The 21083-nt window shown below is 28.7% G+C and overlaps 2 protein-coding genes across 6 annotated transcripts in view; one reads left to right on the forward strand and one right to left on the reverse strand.

Annotated features, from left to right (window-relative positions):
* LOC142321531 (adenosine 3'-phospho 5'-phosphosulfate transporter 2-like) overlaps positions 1-21083 on the reverse strand; it is a 42661-nt gene that overhangs the window by 12622 nt on the left and 8956 nt on the right. For 2 of the 5 annotated variants that reach the window (XM_075359690.1, XM_075359688.1), the window contains 2 exons: positions 810-1449; positions 359-403 (listed from right to left, as the gene is read on the reverse strand). In XM_075359690.1, the coding sequence (XP_075215805.1) occupies positions 359-395 (37 nt within the window). In that variant the 5' untranslated portion in view covers positions 396-403; positions 810-1449. Of the gene's footprint in view, positions 1-358; positions 404-809; positions 1450-7019; positions 7248-21083 lie in introns of those variants that run through there. The other 3 variants (XM_075359689.1, XM_075359687.1, XM_075359686.1) reach the window with 2 other exon arrangements.
* The window catches only part of LOC142321120 (uncharacterized), a 31138-nt gene continuing 19257 nt past the window's right edge, over positions 9203-21083 (forward strand). The window contains exons 1-2 of the mRNA XM_075359110.1: positions 9203-9243; positions 11909-11995. Of these exons, the coding sequence (XP_075215225.1) occupies positions 9203-9243; positions 11909-11995 (128 nt within the window). The remainder of the gene's footprint in view (positions 9244-11908; positions 11996-21083) is intronic.

The following is a 21083-nucleotide window of genomic DNA, read 5'->3' on the forward strand; positions in this document are numbered from 1 at the left end:
GAAGCCTTAGAAAATTTTCTGCAACTATCTGAGTTATGAGAGGGCACTAGCATTTTTGTATTGGCCATAAGGAAATTAATCTACCAAGGATGGAAGCCAACTGTAAAAATACAATATAGATACGTCTACTTTTTTGTTAAATCTGGAATGTTTTTAATAATACCATGTTATTATACAAAATTATAAAATACAAATATTAAAATTTTAACTACCTTAGGAACATATAATACACCAGTCCAAATACTGCCAGTTAATGTCATTAGTACTAATAAATAAAGAAATCCAATAGCATAGGAATACATGACTAGTTCAGTATTAGAAGCAAAAAATTTTTTTAACATTTTTTCTTGAACATTACCAATAATAGCATCACATAACAGAGCGCAGGAAATCATTACCACACCTGGAAATAATGAAAAAATATAACTTGTAATTACTGAAGTAACATATTGAATCTTTTGAAAAATAAACATTATAATTATGCATTAACTTTAAAATTATTTATTAAAGAAAACGATACTAAACAAACTTATTTATTTTTTCAGAAAATTTTAGAGAAACAAATTAGTATTTTAGCAAAAACAAATTTGCGAGAAATTCTTTACTTTTTTGCAAATGCGCGAGAAATTATTTAATATTTGACAAATTTGCAAGAAATTCTTTAATTTTCCTCAAATTCGCAAGAAATTCTTTTTTTTGAAAATGCGCAAGAAATTATTTAATTTTTCACAAATTTGCAAAAAATATTTCATATTTCTCAAATTTGCGAGAAATTCTTACATTTTTTTACAAATGCACAAATTCTTTACCTTTTCCCAAATTTGCGAGAAATTGTTTTCTTTTCCTCAAATTGGCGAGAATTTTTTTAATTTTTCACTAATTTGCAAGAAATTCTTTTCTTTTTCCATAAATTTGCGTGAATTTCTTAATTTTTCACAAATCTGCAAGATATTCTTCACTTTTTCCTCAAATTTATGAGAATTTCTTTAATTTTCTCAAATTTGCTAAAAATTCTTTTTTTTTCACAAATTTTTTGGAGAAATTCTCTAATTTCACCAGACAAGAACTAATGTTATGGTTTGATCATTTGTTTTTCTTTTCTTTAAATTAGTTTAAACATCCATTTTTTACATAAATACCTTTTTATTCTGTTTCTATATTTGTTATTGATTTGTCAGATATTTAAAATTATTTTTGTTTTCTTACTTTGGTTTTGTCTTGATGATTTTTAAAATTAACTTTATTTCCTAAGTCTTGGTCTTATTCAAGAAGAAGTTTTGTTGCAGAGTTTCTTTCTTGAGTTCTAGTTTTTTACACTTAAAAAAGCTTCTGATCTTTTCTTCAGATGTATCTTTTAATGCTTCCTTTTTCTTTTATATTTCTTGAAGTTTTTCTTTGATTGAACCTCAATAAGTTTTAGTTCTAAAGTCAAGTTTATAACATGTACTCCTAAAAAAAATTCTAATAATAAGTGGTTTTAAGATATTATGATGACTGTTATTAATTACTGATAGACATTAAAAGAGAAATGTTTTTTAAATTAATGTTTACGCAACATCTATATTAATATTGTTCTGAATGTGAGTAGTTAATTAAAAGACAATGAATGTTATTGCCGTATATCTCTCCACAATATAATTTTTTTCTCGTTCATACCATACCATACCAGTTTGTATCAAGTTTAGTTATGAGGGTACTTGAGTATATAGGTAGATTTTATTTTTTGTTATCTTACCTACTTTACATGAATGAGTATTAATAATTTTCATTAAACATGGTTTTTGGTGATCTGTTATGTAAAACAGTTTAATGCTATTTTCTTGTCCCTGCCTTCTATACTAATCTTCTAACCTGAATAAATACTACACTAATTAAGAATGTGCAGTTAACAACTTTATGCTCTTGTCCCAGATACTAGATATCTCAGTTTAGATTTTCTTAAAATGCAACAGTGAAAATGCATTTAATTTTTTTCCAATAATAAATTTGAAAAATGAAAGCAAATAAAATTATGTAAACAAGAATTCCAACCACATGATGCCTACTCAGTCTAGCATCTTTACATTATAAAAGAAACATGTTTCCCAATATTTATAATAATTTAGATGTGGTATACACAAATAACAATGTAGATCTAGTATAAGTTAACTAGTTTTCAGAAAGATAAGTAAGCTATTTCAAATTTATTTTCCTTATTTCTTATTGCAATGAGAAATCTGATAACATTTTTCTGTAAACAAGCTAATCTAATGTGACATTAAAAATGTCAACTTATTTTATTATACATAAAATTCTTTGATTGTTCTATATTTTACTTCAAGTATGTGGTAATTTTTAATTGTTAATGATTTTACAATATATTTAATAATATTGTTAATCTACTATTTTTTTAAATTCTATTTGAAAAACTATTTTAATGCGAAAATATTATTTTTCTTAAGGTCTACTAGGTGGTCCAAGATTCAACAATGCAATATAACTTGGGTCCATATGATAAACAATTGGTTAAAAAGTACTTTTCTTTCCAGAAAACAAAACATGACATTTAAGTATACAAACTAGATTTATTTATTAACACCTCTTTGCATCAGTCATTAAATGCTTAATGGTACTTAACTTTTAAAAATATGCAAATTTGGCCAATTTGGAAAATTAATAAAGTAGCCTATTCAATTAGTCTAAAGTATTTTAATTATCTGAAAAAATACACAGGAAAACCACAGTTTATCTCAGTAAATAATAAAAACTTTGGCTCATTCTACCCTGTATGCAGCAAAATCAAAAGGAAAAATATGTGTTCTGTGACCTTGGGAAGTGCCACCAATAGCAGGAGGAGGAAATTTACATTCAATGTCTTCCTTGAAATGTCATAAATATCTTCCTTGTCTAAAAAAAAAAAAATTATTGCTGAAATTCACTCTTTCGTAATAATGAACTTCATACATCTCATTAGGTAATTTTTCCACAATTCTTGCAACATAAAACGATCTCTTCCTTTTTCCCCCTATGATTTTTACTAAAACAAAGTCCTCAATTTCAATTTCCAAATCAAGGCTTCTTTCAAATATTAAATCTTCTAATTGGTCTCTTATATACATTTCAATTAAATTATCTAAATTGTCATCACTCATGTCCTCTGCATGGTTGTCAATTCTGTCAGGATCATCAGAATCTTCATTGTTCATAATCAGTTTTTTCTTTGAGGATTTCTTCAAAGCTGTCTTTTCATATTCTTTTTTGCTTTCTTTGCTTTTGACTGCTTGATTTAACATTTCCTGGGGTATCTGTCAATATTCTTGTCTTGCCTTTTTTCTTCCTTTATTTCTTTTTCTTGATGGAGCCTTTAGGAAAGGCGGAATCACTTCTGGAGATACTGCAATAATTCCTTGAGATTTTTCATTATCATTAACAGATGCAGGCATTTTGTCATTCAGAGGAATGTCTTATTGTTGTGTGCTAGGCCCTGCTACTGCATTGGGTTGAGTTCCCTGTTCATCTGTCACATAAGAAGATAAATATTCTTCTTCTCCAAAAATATTTTCATTGAGAGGGTAGATTCCATTCACATGAAATTCAGTCTTGAAATGTTCTGTAGTAAATGCCGGGTTGAAGGTTGTATTGATCAAACCAGCAAGTTCATATTTAGTGACTGGTGTTCCGGGGTATCTGGATCATTCAGTCATAAAGGTCAGCATAATAAATGAACTGTATGGTCTGAAAATTTCACGGTCAAGAGGTTGGAGTTTGTATGACATGTGGGGGGCAACGCCAACATGATGACTTGATTTTCCTTGGCCACAGTCAGGATATGTCTTGTAGTTATCGATAATAAGGAGAGTTGGATTATTTAGAGATGGTCTGACATACTGAATGAAGTGTTTGTGGTATTATATAAACAAAATTTCACGGGACTACCCTGAAGGGTTTGCCTTGGTGACAGTGTCTGTCAGTACTCATATGATCATACATGTGTTCCATGAAATTTGCCTTCAGCAATATAAACATTGGACAAGCATGGTATCCAATATTATTTATAGCAGCTACCATTGTGATATTCATGCCCCCACTCAGTTGATGTTGCTGAACCAAGCTGCTATGTTTTTTGTCACATATAACTTTTGAATGCTTGTGAACTGTAAAATATCCAGTTTCATCCAAATTATAAATCATATTACGTGGAAATTTATATTTCTCCAATACTATTTTTAGATTAGTAAAAAAGGTTCAAACATTTTCCTTGCTGGAACTCATGGCCGGGGAAAGGCTTGTAGCTTCAGGCTTCCATAACGTTAAATCAGGAAAACATTTACAAAATAGCTTCCTGGCTGATTGTGTTAACTTCCAATTTTCAGGGACTTTAAGTTATTGAATTTTGCATAATCATAAGCTAACTTAAATAGAGACTTTTTGTAAGTCCATAGAGAAGCTTTGCAGCATGATTCAAATACTTTAGCACTGTTTCTTGTTGTTTTAAAAACACTTTTTTAGCATCAATATTAGATGTATAAAAAAACAGTGCATCAACAGACCTAGAAAGTTTATGTTTATTCAAATGCCTTTGCAAGGTAGTATTTGAAACATTGTGTTTCAAGGCAGTTTCCATAATATCAATTTGGTTCTGCAGCACATCATTTGCTGCTTTTTCATGAAATATTATGATCACTGGCTTCCTTTTATTACCCTTTTTGCTTCTAGGCATTAACTACACAAAAAAAAACTTAGAGGGTCATATATGTTACTTTAATATAAACGTAAATGGAATGGTTGTACCTTGGGTTGACCTAAGGTACAAACAAATTTTAACATGACCCAAAGTACAACATTAGCAGTTATTTTACAAACTGCCTCATGTTCCCTTTATAGGTTAGGCTTTTAGACATTATTATATACCATTAGATACAGAAAAATACAAAATAATTCCTGTATGATTTTTTCAGCTTGTTTATGTGTTTCTCACCAAAAATCAAGAAACTCAATCAAAAATATAAATTTTCATCATTGAAAAACTAATTTTTCAAAAAAAGTTAGTGTTACACATGGAGTAAAACAATATTCACAGTGCTCCTAGCGGCAAATCAAATAACTACAGACACTACTTCGTTATTACCTGTTCAGATAGCAGTACAATGCAGACTGATCCAGGTACATCCGACCCAACGAACAACACTTTTCCCTACTTATTGCATAAACAATACATATTAACACAATTTGTAGAAAATGACGATAATGAAATTCAACAAAGAACCTTAAGAGACTATTAATCATAACTGATTTGTAGTATTAGAGTAGGTTACTTTTTGTGTTCAAAAGACAATAAATTGTAAAAAAAATTCTAAAATATATGCGAAAGTGAAAAAATTACTTTAATGATTATTCATTTCTGAGCCTGCGACAATGCTTCGTTGAAAACCGAAGCTGTTACTTCAAAAAATTTGTAGAAAATGACAGGGTATGATGTCACGGAATCTTAATTTTTACTGGTAAAAAGCATTTTACATGGTATGAGATAACGCTAATCGAATGACTTAATATTTTGATTTCTTTTTTTATTCTTTGTTCCAAAGTCATATCTGCATGAGACCAACAATCTGAAAGAAATATGATTTTAATTAAAGATGAGTCGGGAGAAAAAGTAATTAATTTTGGTCAACGAGAGAAAAAATATTGTCTTTTGATTCAAATGAAATGCGTTATTCCTTGGTTTACATAGGTTGGAATAAGCTGTTTCCTACTTGTACTGTAATACTAATGAAATGTAGTCAATAATAATAATAATAGTAGAATCATAGAGTAACCACGTTCGATAATACTGTATTAGCAGGGCAGGATTAAAACGTACAAATCTAAACCACATACTGACTGGTTCAATCACAGGAACAAATTTTTTGAAACGGATAAATAACAGCTGTTTTAGCGACTATTAATTACTTTCATTAAATGACTAAATGAATCATTATTTTAAGGTTCAAAATACGTGCGTTAAATAAATTAATGAATAATCAAATCGAACAATACTCATTGAAAACGTTTATAAGCAACAGCAATAAAGTACACAAACGTAAAAGCTACTGTATTTGGTATAAATTAAAAATATCCTACAACTTACACGTGTTCTTAACGAACCTAATATTTTTGACATGAAACTTACAAATCCACGATCATGAAAATTAAACATTATTTACTGATTTTAATAGTTATTTGTTTTGGAATAAAATCTACTGAATTATTGTAAGTTTTTACACATATATAGTTCAATTGTTTTAAAATTAAAAATGATGTATTGCTGTAGTAAAACAATCGTAATACAAAAACACTGCATTTTTTTTTACTTTCTGTAATATTTTTATAATTTAGTTTGTTTTTTTTTGTCATCAATTTGACTGAATTGAAGTACTTCAGAAGTCCATACATAAAAGGAATGCTGCATTTTTCATAGCTTCAATATATCTCTTACATTTATATCCTTAATTATTTATTTAAATTATTAAATATTTTTTATCCTCTACTGTTTTTTTCCCCTTCACAATTGTTTCTACAACCAGTTTCACTAACCTTGGATTTCAGAAACACATTTTATGTGTTGCTAAAATTAAACACAATATTTTCCTTTAAATCTTTATCAGTAAATTAGCATATTTTTTATAATTATGATTTATTATGACTGGAAAGTATAACAAAACATAATACTAAAAGTATTAAATAAAAAAGGCCAATATTAATGACAAATTCATCCAACAGCATTCTTTAGGCCATAACCCAATAATACTGTACTTATAATACAAAAAAAATTTTTGTAAAAATAATGCAGTAAAATTGAATTTATAAATTTGAAAACTGATGAAATATTATGATTACACTTAACTTATTCATTTAAAGCATAAAATATTAAATTGTTATTTAAATTTTACATTAATTTATTTTTTTAACAAAGGAAAGATTTACAGGAAATACCAGTAAAAAACTAATTCAAGAAGTTCTTCCACTTGTGTGGTTGAGGAAGTTTAATTTTAATGGTTTACCTTTCAACATTCAGCAAAGATTCTCCTTTTCTTTACATAAATCTCATTTTGTAATTGTCTTCTTTATCTTCTAATTGTCCTACAAACAGAAGTTTCTTCTTCTTTTATACAAACGCTTCAAGTTTAGAATCATTTATTAGTATTGCAAAATTATCATTTTCAAAGAACATATTTTCTTCAAATTTTTATGTCCCAAAAATCAAAAGTTGTTCTACATCTTCACATTATAAAGATACTTCTCCACTCTCACTACCAGAAGATTATCAAATAAAACTTTTTTTTACAGGCTTGTATTCATTTTTTATCTATTTTCTTATCAACTCAACTTAATAACTCAATAAGTCTGCTGCAGGGTTTTTTTTGTTTATTGTAGGGTGATTTTCAGTTGTGTAGGTTGCTACAATAAGCAAAAAAATCAACTCTAGGAGATTGATCCTGTTGCAGGACTGCTACTTTAAGAATAGGTCTAGTATTAGGCCTAACATTACACACTTCAAAATCAGAAATTGGCCAAGTACCAATTGCTTTAAAAGCTTTACTAATATTTTTCATTGTAAATGAAGAAATGTAAGCTGCGTTTGTTAATGCAGCCAGATTGTGGATGGTGATTGTTTTTGCAGGATTTGATACTAAATTAGCTGATTTCAAAGTTGAGAGTTCTAAGGTTCAAATCCTAATAAAGGCAGTTAATTTGTACAGATTAGAATTAATTTGTACAGTGGTAGATCATGGATACCAGTGTTTTTTGATGGTTGGGTTTCAATTAACTACACTTCTCAGGAATGGTAGACCTGAGACTAATAAGACTACACTTAATTTATGTTCATACATATCATTCTCCTTCATCCTCTGAAGTAATACCTTACTTCACTAAGTTTAAACAGAAAGAGGCTAACTGAAAAAAAGAAAGAGAGAGTGAGAGAGAGAGAAAGAGAAAGGATTTGATACTAGCAAGTCATTTTGTGCTTTTCAGTTTAGACTTAAATGGTCCCATTATTCTAACATTCAAGGGCTGGAGTCAGTGCGTGCAATAAGGGGGAAATGTTATTAACACTATACCATTGCCCCTAGTAAACAATATAGCATCAAGAGTTCAATGGCTTTCATGGTTGTCTATTACCAGTCAAATTTTTTTTTCTTTCAAACACCTTGTGTGTTTTTATATGTTCTAGAACCTGTAAAACTAGAGGGCCGATCATCTCTACTTTTGGTACTGTTTACTAAGCCTGAACTTCCCCCAGGTGCTCTAAACACAGTGTATCACGGAATTTCACCCTAGGAAATAAAAATACTGGAGGGACTTTATTTCCGACAGCATTGACAATCATACACACTGTTATTTCTCATACTTGTTTGTAAGTTAGGCTATAGTTCATATTTGAACTTTTTACGATATGAAAAAGCATATTTTCTTGATCTGTGGTGAAAACTTGCCAACTTGTATACTTGGAGTTAAAGAGTTTGATGAAGTATCCACTGGTGGGTTATTGTCAAGATCTATTGCCTTACATTTTTTGGTAATAAAAATTAAACTTACTGTTTTTAGTTAATAGAATTTTTATTACTATTGATAATAAATTGTTATTATACTTCTATGATGATCAATTACAAATTCATAAAATTTTTTTCTATCTTATAAAATAAAGCAGAACAGTTCATTCAATTTGTCCTAAGGGACACACCATCTTTAACGGTTTGCAAGGCCTTAGCAATCTCTTCCTCATTCACGTCTGTCTTACTATGCTTCTTTATGTAAGTTCATATGAAATTGCCTGAATCTGAAAGAAAACTTATTAAATTAGTAGTACTTAACTATTTTGAGGGTTACAGTGTTACAGTGTTAAGGTTACAGTGTTAACAACTCTTTTCAAAAAAGGAGTTTCTAGTTGTTAATATGGTTAGATGCAATAATTCTTAATTAATTTTTTGAATAAATCTAACCTCAATGGATGGCGATTAAGAAAAATAATTGATAAAAACAGTTTTAATTTTACAGAAAACAAAACAGAACTAATTCCATAACAAAGCACATATAATGGTAAATGGAGGGGAACCTACTGCCAGCTGTTCTATCATAACAGTAGTTCCTATTGAAACTGTTGAAATGTGCCCTCCTCTAGCATAATTAAAAAAAAGGCAGTAAATAGTTTTAGAAAAATATCATGCGGAAGAAAGTAGGCAATATGTGGACTACAATTGGGTTAATATACATGACTGTTGAGAGGTATGGAGAAACAGATGAAGGCATAAAATATGGAAACAGCATTTTACTGACTAATATGGCATAATCTAACTAAATATTAAAAAGTCAAGAATTAGCTTGGAAAAGTAGAAGTTAATTTTAAAAATTATATCTGAATTAGAAAAAAATTATGAAAACAAAATGCATGCTAACCAAAAGGAAGAGAACTAAATCAAAGTTCTGTCCATCTTAAATTTTGTTCAGTAAGTAAATTGAAGATATGTGTAATATGAAGATCAAAAATAGTATGAAGGGTTCAGCATTTGGGGAAAGAAAAAAAAATTATTGCATAAAACTAGCAAGTGACATGGTATTTTTAGGGATGAAGCAATGGATATTAGACGGATGACTTAAAAATGAGAAAGTATGGCAGACTGTGTAAAAGAAGTTAATATTAAGAAACAAAATAAAGGTAGGGAACAGTGCAAGTGGGTAATGAGGGTTTACACAAAAGAAGGAGGAATTAAACAATCCACATACCATACAGTACATTAATAAAAGATTAATGAAAAATGAAGTTAAGAGTTGAAAAAGCATTTTTTCAATTGTCGAACTGGAATGCACTTTTATATAGGTGTGAAGCAACAACATTAAGAGAATGGGATAAGGTAGGTTGGATGCATTTGAAATAAAAGGTTGGACAGAATAGAAAATAAAGAAGTAATGTAAGTAGATTATAATAGAAGGTTAATCAGAATGGTATAATTAAGTGAACTTCAAAATAGGAAGAGAGATACTGTGAAAGAAGGATTGATTAAAACAGCTATAATGAAGAAATATTATATAGTAGAAAGAAAAAAATTATGGAAAAGAGTAAAAATATTTACAATATAAAAGAAAATGGGAGCTATCATAAACTCTACAGCCTATTTTAATCATAGACTAAACATTTTAATACTTATAATATCAAAACTTATATCACAAAATTTTTTAAAATTATAAAGTCTGAATGGAAGCATCAAACACACGCAAATTTTTTCTTTATCTGGTTCAAATGGTTTACTATTATCTGGTCAGATTTAAGAATTAAAGGTAGTTCAAGAAAAAGGTGATGATGTTACCAGGATGGCACTGCAGCTGATTGCAATATAAACAAAAATTTTACTATTAACAAATAGCTATAATTTTTATCAAACTTACTAGATTACCAATCTATAATGCATATTTATAAAATTTTGTGACGCCTTTTAATATTTTAATTATAATAAAAACATAAATCTTAAAGTAGAAGATAATTTTAAAAATTATATCTGAATTAGAAAACAATTATGAAAACAAAATGCATGCTAACCAAAAGGAAGAGAACTAAGGCAAAGTTCTGTCCATCTTAAATTTTGTTCATTAAGTAAATTGAAGATATGTGTAATATGAAGATCAAAAATAGTATGAAGGGTTCAGCATTTGGGGAAAGAAAAAAAAATTATTGCATATTTTACATATACAGCAAATACATACATATATTTTTACAAATATTTTTTCCTAATATATTTTACCTTACATATTTTTTCAAATCAGCAGATCCTCAAATAATATTTATAAAATTCTTGATAATAGTTGTAGAATGTCTGACAAAAATGCATACAAAAAACTTTCCTTCCTCACATTTAGGCTGACATACACACTTTTTTCTTTTTTATGTTTGAAACTATTTTACCAAGTTTCAAAAAAAGTATTAAAATATATAAAGGTCATTAAATTTGGTTTAATCAGGTAAGAATGAGTAGAATAGTAGTTACTATTTTTCTACAAGTAATTTTCTTAGCAATAGAAAAGTTATTTATTACAGATTTGTTTTAATCAATTTATAATTAGATTTTTTAACTTATGGAGATTTATTAAAATAGTAAATAAACTTAATATACAACAATTTTAAACCTTTTAATATTTTCAATATAACAAGTGTTGATCTACAAAATAGAAATAAAGAACTATGCCAAACAGTTATTAAAATAAAATAAACTGAAAAACAAGATTATACTCAAAAAACTTTCTAAAATAAGATGGTCATTTCAATTGTTAAATGAAATGGTCATCAATTGTAGGCATTGAAGAAAAAGTGAATATAAGAAAACAATCAAAAAATTAAATAAATAACCAAATTAATAAAAAATAAATAAATAATAATAAAATAATACTTATAATGTTATCATATAAGATTAATGTAACATATAATTTATTAGTGAAGAAGGAAACAGAAAAACATTTCATTCATTTTTTCCTTGGTAAGCCTGATGTAGGATGTTATACTGGAGAATGGCCATGTCTTTCGGAATGACTTATGATTCCGGAATAAGGTTGCCTACAACAATCACACACGTACACACAGACATTTACACAATCTTATTATATAATTACAACACAGCACCTGATATCAGTCATTTCAGGGTAGAATTTTCAAATCCCAAATGTTTAAGAGCACAACTTAAACTTAATAAAGATGGTGTGATAAAACACAAATATAAACTATGAACTTGTTGCTGTATGCCAGTGAAAATGTCAGTTATGTACAACTATATATTTCACATGAATGAATGAAGCTATTTAATCTTGTTTCGTGCACTTAAACTGAATACAAATATAAAATATGTTATATATCTAATGCTAATAAAATTTGTTTTCAAACAGATGCCAAAATTTCTTTTTTCAGAACAAAAATTCTAACTCAAGACATCCTTAAGGAATTTTCATTTCCATATATGTTAGGATTACCAAAAAAATTCCCTTTCTTACAAGAGTAAGTAAAGACATGAATACTTTTTTACTGTAAATTTTTAAAAAAAGTGGAAAGGCAATGTTAAGAATTGTTGGGGTTATTCTTGAAGTATTTTAATTCCTGAAATTAATTAATTTTACAGATGTTTAAAATCTCATAATGGCAAATCTCATAATAAATTCACTCCACTTATAAGTACTCAGATAGATAGTGTATTGAAAAGATTTAAAGCAGGAATACAATTTTAATTCGATAAGTCCCAAAAAGATTTATCATTAATCATACAAAAAAAAAATCCTAGTGCATAATAAATTACCATATGATAAGAGGGATCTATTGTGGTGACAGGTTGGCATCTGTAACCTAGCAGCAGTGAAACCTTAAATTCTATAAGGGAGGTATGATCTGAAATTTCCCCCTCTGTGAAAGTTACAAAAAAAAAATCTTTGTAAAATATTTCATGACTCCAGGTCTTAGAATAATGAATTTAAAAAATGTTTTTTTTTTTTTTTATATCAAGCACTTTATAATGAGAAAAGTATATATTGTTCGGAAAGTAAATGTCTTCTTTTTTACTTTTTAAATTAAAGTAATATTATTACATTACAGGAAATGGCAGTATATAATACTCAAAATGTCTGTTATGTAAAATTATTTTTTTAGGAGGTAAAACACAAAACTCCAACCAATTTGTGAATTTTTTCTAACAAAACATACTTCCATTTTCTTGAATGAGTAATAATACAAATTTAATAATTTTTTTTTTGTTATATCAGTCATATAAGTGATGCAGTTTTCTAATTCTTTTCTTTAGTAATCTCTCAAGCTCAACATATTTACTACATTTTATGTTTAGTTAACCATTTCAGTCTCTACTTCTCTCTTTACTTTCTATCTACACATCCTTCTATTACAAAATTAATTTAACCTTATTATCTTAGTATGTGGTAAACCAAACAATTTCTTCTCTTTACAAGATTCCAGCAAAAATTTTAATTCTCTTAAGTGCTGCACTTCACATAAATATTTTAAAGAAAAGCTTTCTAATAGTTAGATCCATATTTTTTTAATAAAACTTCTTTTGTGCATGAAAACTCTACTTGATTTTGACAGAATGGTTCTGATCTCTACTTTACTTTATACATCCTTTATCATTTTGAACTTCTGATAAATTTTGTTCCAAATATAATTTTTTAAGAATATTAATATACATTTGAAAGTACTGAAGATGAAACAGTTTTTTTAATTCCCATCACTTCATTTAAAAAAATAAATAAAAGTATTAGTTTATACATTTGAATTTTCATATTTAAAAAAAAAATAAGTGTGACAGATAAGTAATGATAAGAGTAAGCTTAACTTACCAAGAAAATTATAAAAACAGTTATGTTTACATTTCTATGGGTATACAAATACATTTTGCTTTATATATATATATATATACACACACACACACTTTGTGCATATACCTTTTTGCTTTAAAGAAGCTGAGTATAGTTGCAAAATTTATTAAACAATTAATAATTATAAGAATTGTATTATTTCTATAAATGTGATATGTAATAAGTATAAATGAAATTGGGCCAATAAAAATTTTTCTATTTTTTCCTTATTATATGAAACGCTTAAACCTAGTTTATTATCTACTATTGTATATCTATTGTCTATTACATATATTTAACATGTATTTTTTTAAAACAAAATTCTAAATTAATAACAGATTTTGATAATAGAAATATAGTGTCTTACCTTTTTTGATATCAGTATCATTTTGTTAAAAACAGTTAACAATACGGTTAACAGTCTTACCATACGGTTTACAATTTCATTGTAATTTTTTTTTTGTATTTATTATACTATTATTAGATATTACTACCATATATTCCATTGTAGTCATAAATGACATCATTCATGATCATAAAAAATGAATATAAATAATCAGGAATTATTTTATAATAATTGTTAATTATTATAGAGATATTGATTCTGGTTTTGTCAATACAGCGGTCTGTGTTGCCAAAAATCAATAAATTTACTTATTCTTGGTAATTTGTAAGGTTTGTAATTAAGGTTGTAGTGTAGCTTTAGCGTCAATAACATTAACAATCAAGTCACTAATATGCAATAAAAATTATTTCCAATTTAATAAAAAAATTTATCTACAGTCTGATAATGGAATATTGTAATACTTTGTCAGAAATTCATAATCATGATTTTGAATTCAAAATAGTTCTTGGGATTAAGTATACTTACAAAATAATATTTATACAATACCTATTTTTAAGTAACGCCAGTTTTGAAATTAAAACAAAATTGGAAAATGTGGACAAACTTTATATTATGTACACATAAAAACTACAATTATTTACCACTTTTCTATGTAACTACCTTAAACACATTTTTCATAGGGTTTCACTGGCTTAATTTCTTCTAAAAGAAATTACGAAATTTTAATTTTTTCATTCCAAACTTCATAAATCAAAAATATCCTTGTGACATGATGAATCGCCGGTTTTCTCGATTTATTCGTCAACTTTTTCAATCAAATCATCCTGATCACCGACGGTGGCCGCTACGTTTTTCATAATGAATATTCGTTTGCCCTTCTCAAAATGATCGACACCACTATCTTAATCTAGCTTCACTAATAATAATATTTGGCCCGTTGTCACAAAGTAGCCCGTGAATTTTAGCCGCAGAATTGTTTTCTGCCATCAAAAATCGGATTAATCCTCCAACTTCATACGTGGCATACAAAATGTACTTATATAAATGGATGAATATAAACAACTAGTTACAAAGTTACTAGACCAGCGTTTCTGAACCTTTCAGTATTTGCGACCAAATTTTCATCATGCCCCACCACTCATACAATAACAATGTATACAATAATAATGTATTTTGACGCTAAAGCTACACTACGACCTTAATTACAAACCTTACAAATTACCAAGAATAAGTAAATTTATTGATGTTTGGAAACCGATCCGCTGCATTGACAAAACCAGAATCATAACTCTCTATTGCTACCTGTCTTATCTCCACCATATCGGACATTCTCGCGGCTTCGCGAGAAGTTCCGATTTATCTCGAAAGTCTGCGCAAACGTGTATAAATGCTGCATCTCGTTAAATTACAGCCAGTCTCAGTCGAGTCGATCTTTCTATCGCTTTTGAATCTATCGTGAATGTGTATGCTGTAATTTGCAATTCACGGTATTAAATGTTCACGGCAGTAGGTTTATGCAGAATCTGGATAAATTTTTAACTGGGCGTAAGCGAGCATTAGACGATAATGAAGCATCAACAAGTGTACAGACGAACGTGGTTCCGAAAATAAAATCAAGAAAATATTCTCCAGAATACTTAAATTTTGGGTTTACCCAGTACTGAAGTAAATTAAGAAGAACAACCTTTGTGTGTCATTTGCTCAAAAATTTTGGTAGAAGACAGCATGAAACCTAATAAACTTAAACGGTATCTGGAAATGCTTCATAGCGAGTACGTTAACAAACCCCGAGAATTATTCGAATTAAAATTAAAATCATATGAAAAGCAAACATTTGAAAAAATTTTGTGAATGAAAAAGCTTTACTTGCCTCCTACAAAGTTTTATATAAAACAGGCAAATGTAAAAAGCCTCACACCATTGGTGAAGGGTTTATTCTGCCAGCTGTAATTGAGATTGTAGAAACTATGTTCGGAGATAATCTTGCCAAACAGTCACAGTCCACATACCTTTATCAAATGATATTGTTGCCCGTCGAATTGGTGATACAGCTAAAGATGTACAGCATCAGCTTTTCGGGAAGTTGTGTGACAGAAATTTTTCAATACAGCTTAATGTGGCAACAGTTAGCAATAGAGAAGCTCATTTCATTGCCTATGTTCAATTTTGTGATGGTAAGTCAGCAGTAGAAGAACTACTTTTCTGAAAACCAATAGAATACAAAGCAACAGCACTCGCATTTTTTGCTATCTTGAATGATTTTATAAATGAGGCATAGAGTGGAAAAATTGCGTCGGAATATGCATCGATGGTGCTAGTTCACTTGTGAAACAAAATTCTCCACGGTGTGTCACATTGCATGATCCACAGAGATCACCGACTTCCAAAGAAATGAGTCCTGGTCTGAATGTTGTGCAAATGACGGTTGTAACCGTAGTAAATTATGTAAAAATGAGACCCCTAAAATCATTAATCTTTCCTGCACTTTGTAAAGACATGGGTACAGTACATCCCAGCCCCCGTAAGGGAAGACACCCACCTTGTGGCTATTCCGGTTGCCACACCACCCTATCTGTTCCTAGCCCTGATAGGCTTTAATGGAGGTTGTCTTTTGACCCTCTAACTGATTATACATGTTATTATCAGCCAGGCCCCTAAGTTGGGTTGACACTGATGTAAATGCCTCGGTAGACATTTACATCCCTGAATTTTAGTTCAGCCTTTGCCTTCGCTGCAGACTTCTTTCGGACATCTCTCTTCTTGTCCTACATCATCGCCCTCTAACAGATCATTGCCTTAACTAGATAACAGAGACTGTGGAAGCACGAACCCCGCGCCTAGTTCACTTTTATGGGTGCAGTGCATTTAGCATTACTATTTTACTGTGAGGAAAGACAGTTATCACGTGGAAAATTTTTGCAATGTGTTTACGAATTAAGAGATGAAATCTTCATTTTTCCTAGAAGATGAAAACCGAGAAGTTTTGAAATGGTTTATACGTGATGGAATTGAGCTACTTGGTTGAAATGTTTGAGAAATTAAATACGCTGAATCTTAACTACAATGAACAAATAAACATATGTTAGATATGAGTGATAAAGTCAATGCTTTTTGTAGAAAACTGGAATTGTAGGGCAGAAATTTAAAGTAAAAAACCTAGAAATATTTCCAAATGTGGATGAATGTGTTAAAACTTACAAGGTTGAAAAACAACATGTGAAAGTTGTTTTTGTAACCATTGAAAATCATTTAGTCATACTGGCAAAAAAGTTTAAAAAGTATTTTCCTGCTGACAACTTGGTAGCAAGTTACGAGTGGGTTTGGGATCCATTTCAAAATACTACCGAAGAGCTGTCAACTGCCGAAGAAGAAATCTTCATAGACTTAACAGCAAGTGGCCAAATCAAAAAAAAATTTAGTAATAAATCACTCACTGAATTTTGGGCAGGGTGGATGATCAGTTTTCTTGACTGAAAACAAAAGCATTTCATTTATTATTACCATTTTCAACATCCTTCCTTTGTAAAATCGGATTTTCTGCGGTGGCTGCTTTCAAGACAAAATGTAGATCTCAGTTAAATATAGAAAAAGAACTCAAGAGTGTCTATTTCTAACATTAAACCTTCCTTTGAAAAACTTTGCTTTGCAAGACAGGTCCAGGGAAGTCACTAATAATTATTAAACTTGTTTTTTTAATTTAGTATTTATAAGTTAATTATTAAATACATTGTGCAGTACTGATACAATCCTATTTATATGTGCATTATATCAGTGTAAATGTGTATTTTATTATTTATTATGTCAGAATGTATTTTGGTTTCTTTTCAGAAAATTAATAATTTTTTTTTAATAATATTTTCTTTTCAATATGCTTGCGCTATCGATTTAGTGTTATCACACCCCTCTAGGGAAGTGTGCCCCACAGGTGGAAAAAGACTGGACTAAACTGTTCCTGCTAATAGATGATCACTGATTGAAATAACTGGCTGCATATACACCATCTTTACATGTGTTTATAGGCGGCAAGTTAAAAAAACATGCCTCATACATCATTTATTAGGCCTTTGTGTAGATAATATTCTTGTAGACAATAATAATAATTTTTACATGCATGTGATATAACCAGTTATAACAAACAGATAGTCATGGTAAATGTATGAAACTAATACAACAACAAAATTTATGTTTTACTCTTAAAACACGTAAAAGTAAAAATTACCTTTTTAGCTATTAACATAAATAATAATAGAAAAAAACTGAAACAAATATTAAAAAGATAAACTCTTTACTTTTTAAACTATAATACATAATTACTCATTAATTAAAACTCATAAAAATCATAATATTTATTCTATAATACGAAATAAATTTCATATGCAAAATAGTTGTACAGACAGTATGCCAAAGTTAAAGATAACTTTATAAAAAGTCAATAAGTCATCTGAAACTCCCATTAAAATGGTCTTTTCATGTAGTTTTAAAAAAATACCACTCCACTGATCTCCATGATGGAGTGTCTGCATTTCATCCAGAAGATTACAGGTTCAAATCTGGTCAAGTTTGATATTTATCATAATCTTCAAAATTCATCAGCCATAAAGTGACTTGATTATGCATAAGCCTGCTGTTGCTCAAATAACAAATAAATAAGTAAAAATATCTTTTAACTGAAAAAATAATAAATCTAAAAAATAATATATTTGGTTTTTAAACCAAAAAAATAAATAAGATATAAAACAAACCATAAAAATAATTATTATAGAGGTAACATCTGTGTACTTAATTACCTGTAACCATATTTATACTGGAAAAATAAATAGTAACTTAAATGTTTTAGAAATTAGTAACTTACTAAATATGAATTAAAACCAAGAAAAGATTATAACCTACAATTACATTTTCTTTCCTAATGTGTGTGTGGTACAAGCAATCCTGCACAGGCCAATCAGATGAAGATGATATGTATATGAGTCTTGTATACTCATGCCAACTATTCCCGAAATGTATGAATTATTGAACCCTGACCACCAAAGTACACCTGTGTCCACTGTCTAGTATTCAAATCTGTATAAAAGCAATTAACTTTTACTAGGATTTGAATCTCAGAACTTTTGACTTTGAAAACTAGGTGTTAATGATTTGCAACGATGAGTTAACCATGAAATCAGCCTGGTGGACTATTTAACATTATGAATGTAAAATTTATGAAACAGAAATGATCAAAGTGATAATTTACTTGTGGATAAGAACATGTTAATGGGCTTATTACATTTCTTTTGTACATATTATGGATGAAATCAATTATATCACTTTTGTATAACTATTTTTCATATGAAATTTAATTTTTTAAATTTTCTTTATTTTCATGTGTGTATATCACATTTCTGTATATCACTTAAACTAGTATAGATTATGATTTTAATCCATTTTCCTGTTCACTAATGAATGATGGGGACAAGTTTAATTTTTGGCAACATATATTATGAAGTTTTAAAAACTTTTATGAGCTGGTGTTTAATAATAGTTCTCTAATGGGCATAATATGCTGAAAAATATTTATGATAATATTTCCAAATAAACCTTTTTTGGCAGTTTGATAAAAACTAAACAGCCTACGTTCCAAAGTAAAATGGTAATAAACACTATAAGGAAAACCATTTGTTAATAACATCAGTGATGCCTCTTTTACAAAAAAAAAAGTCAATAGATTAATGCTAAAATGATTAAGGTCAGATGATTAATCCATTCTTTGTTATCAAATTTGATCTGTATGAGCAGAAAAAATACTCATTATAAGCAAATGTTAAAAACAATAATTTCATTTCCCAATGAAAACCTTTTAGTTTGATGGTTCATACTCATATATGTGACACTATTTCATTATTAATATCTATAATTTTTTAATTAGTCAGTAATTGTAAAATAACTGTGTCAGGTTGCCATAGTTTAATAGTTGTAAGTGGCTTGTAAAAATACACTTATGCTCAACTCCACGCTTAGTTTTCTGAATTGCACTTCAGATTTACCACTGCAAGTGATACCTTTATTCTGCTCACCATAGGGATTGACAGTATATAGAACATCATTATTTACAGAGGCAGTTGCTCAAAGTGGTGTCGTAAGTTGATTTATATCAATTGAAGCCATTAGAAAAAAGAGGTCAAGTTATATAAATCAGGAAAAACTAATTTGTCACTTTCCATCAAGAAGAAAGTAATTACTTGATTTTTACTATTTTTTTTCTACTTTATGTTGAGGCCTTTAAGTAAACAATCTGCAAGTGTGTAGTGCATGCAAACACACAACACACATACATATGACAACCTTCAACCAGTTGATGCAATCCACAGTGGATAAAAATGATCATCCTTTTTAAAAACAGCTATCACACGATAAGAAAGTTAATCATTTCCTATGCCTGTTATTAATATCAGATTATAACATTATTAGTTATAATTATGTAATTATAAATATGTTAGGTCTACAGCAATGTAAACAATGCACTATTTTTAAAATTTATATTAATTGTAGATTCTTAATTTTATAATATTCATATTATTTTCTACTTGAAGCCTAAAGTAAACAAACGTTCTATGCGTTAGTGAAAGTATTTGTAAATTGCAATTTGGTACATATCATATAAGACGTTATGTAAACAATAATAATACTTCATAGCTATTAATAGTTTTATGACACAGTTTAATTATATTTCCAACACTCTTTTAAAAATGATTACTTGGTCTTGTGAAACTTCATTGTTATTTTAACTGCTTGTGATAGAAGTTTCTTTGAGTGAGGTTTTCTTTGTCATTAATTTGGTTTAAGTAAGTATCATACTGAAATTTATGACTTATTTGCTTTATTAGTGTTAGAGATTAAATTTTTGTTTTTAAGTGTCATGAAATATAACTATGGCCGAGAGTCCTTCTTGCAGTATAGTTAAACACAGAAAATGTACAGTATTAGGAAGTGGGGAAAAGATGATAATTTGTAATGGCAGATAAGTGGAGGAACTGTGTTGATATCGATTTGATTTTGTTGATATCGAGGTGGATAAACTTATTAATTTCAAAAAAGACTTCTCGAATCTAATGTTAGCGAAGATGGTGATGAGGTTTTGTGTGGATGTGATTCACTGTAAGAAACTGAGAAAAACCAACAAAAAATGGTAATAAATCATAAAATATTTTTTAGTATATTTTATGCATGTAAATAGTTTCTCAGAGTTTGTGTAAAGCACTTATCAAGTATTTACAAACCTATTTACGTTTAGCATTTCATTAAACCATTATTATTTTATATAGCTACTAACTGTGTATGACAATCTGTGCTGTAACAGTAAAAAAAAATTACCACCGAAGATAACTTTAATATATTTAAC

The sequence above is a fragment of the Lycorma delicatula genome, chromosome 3 (genome assembly GCF_047948215.1).
Source record: "Lycorma delicatula isolate Av1 chromosome 3, ASM4794821v1, whole genome shotgun sequence".
NCBI classification, from domain to species: domain Eukaryota; kingdom Metazoa; phylum Arthropoda; class Insecta; order Hemiptera; family Fulgoridae; genus Lycorma; species Lycorma delicatula.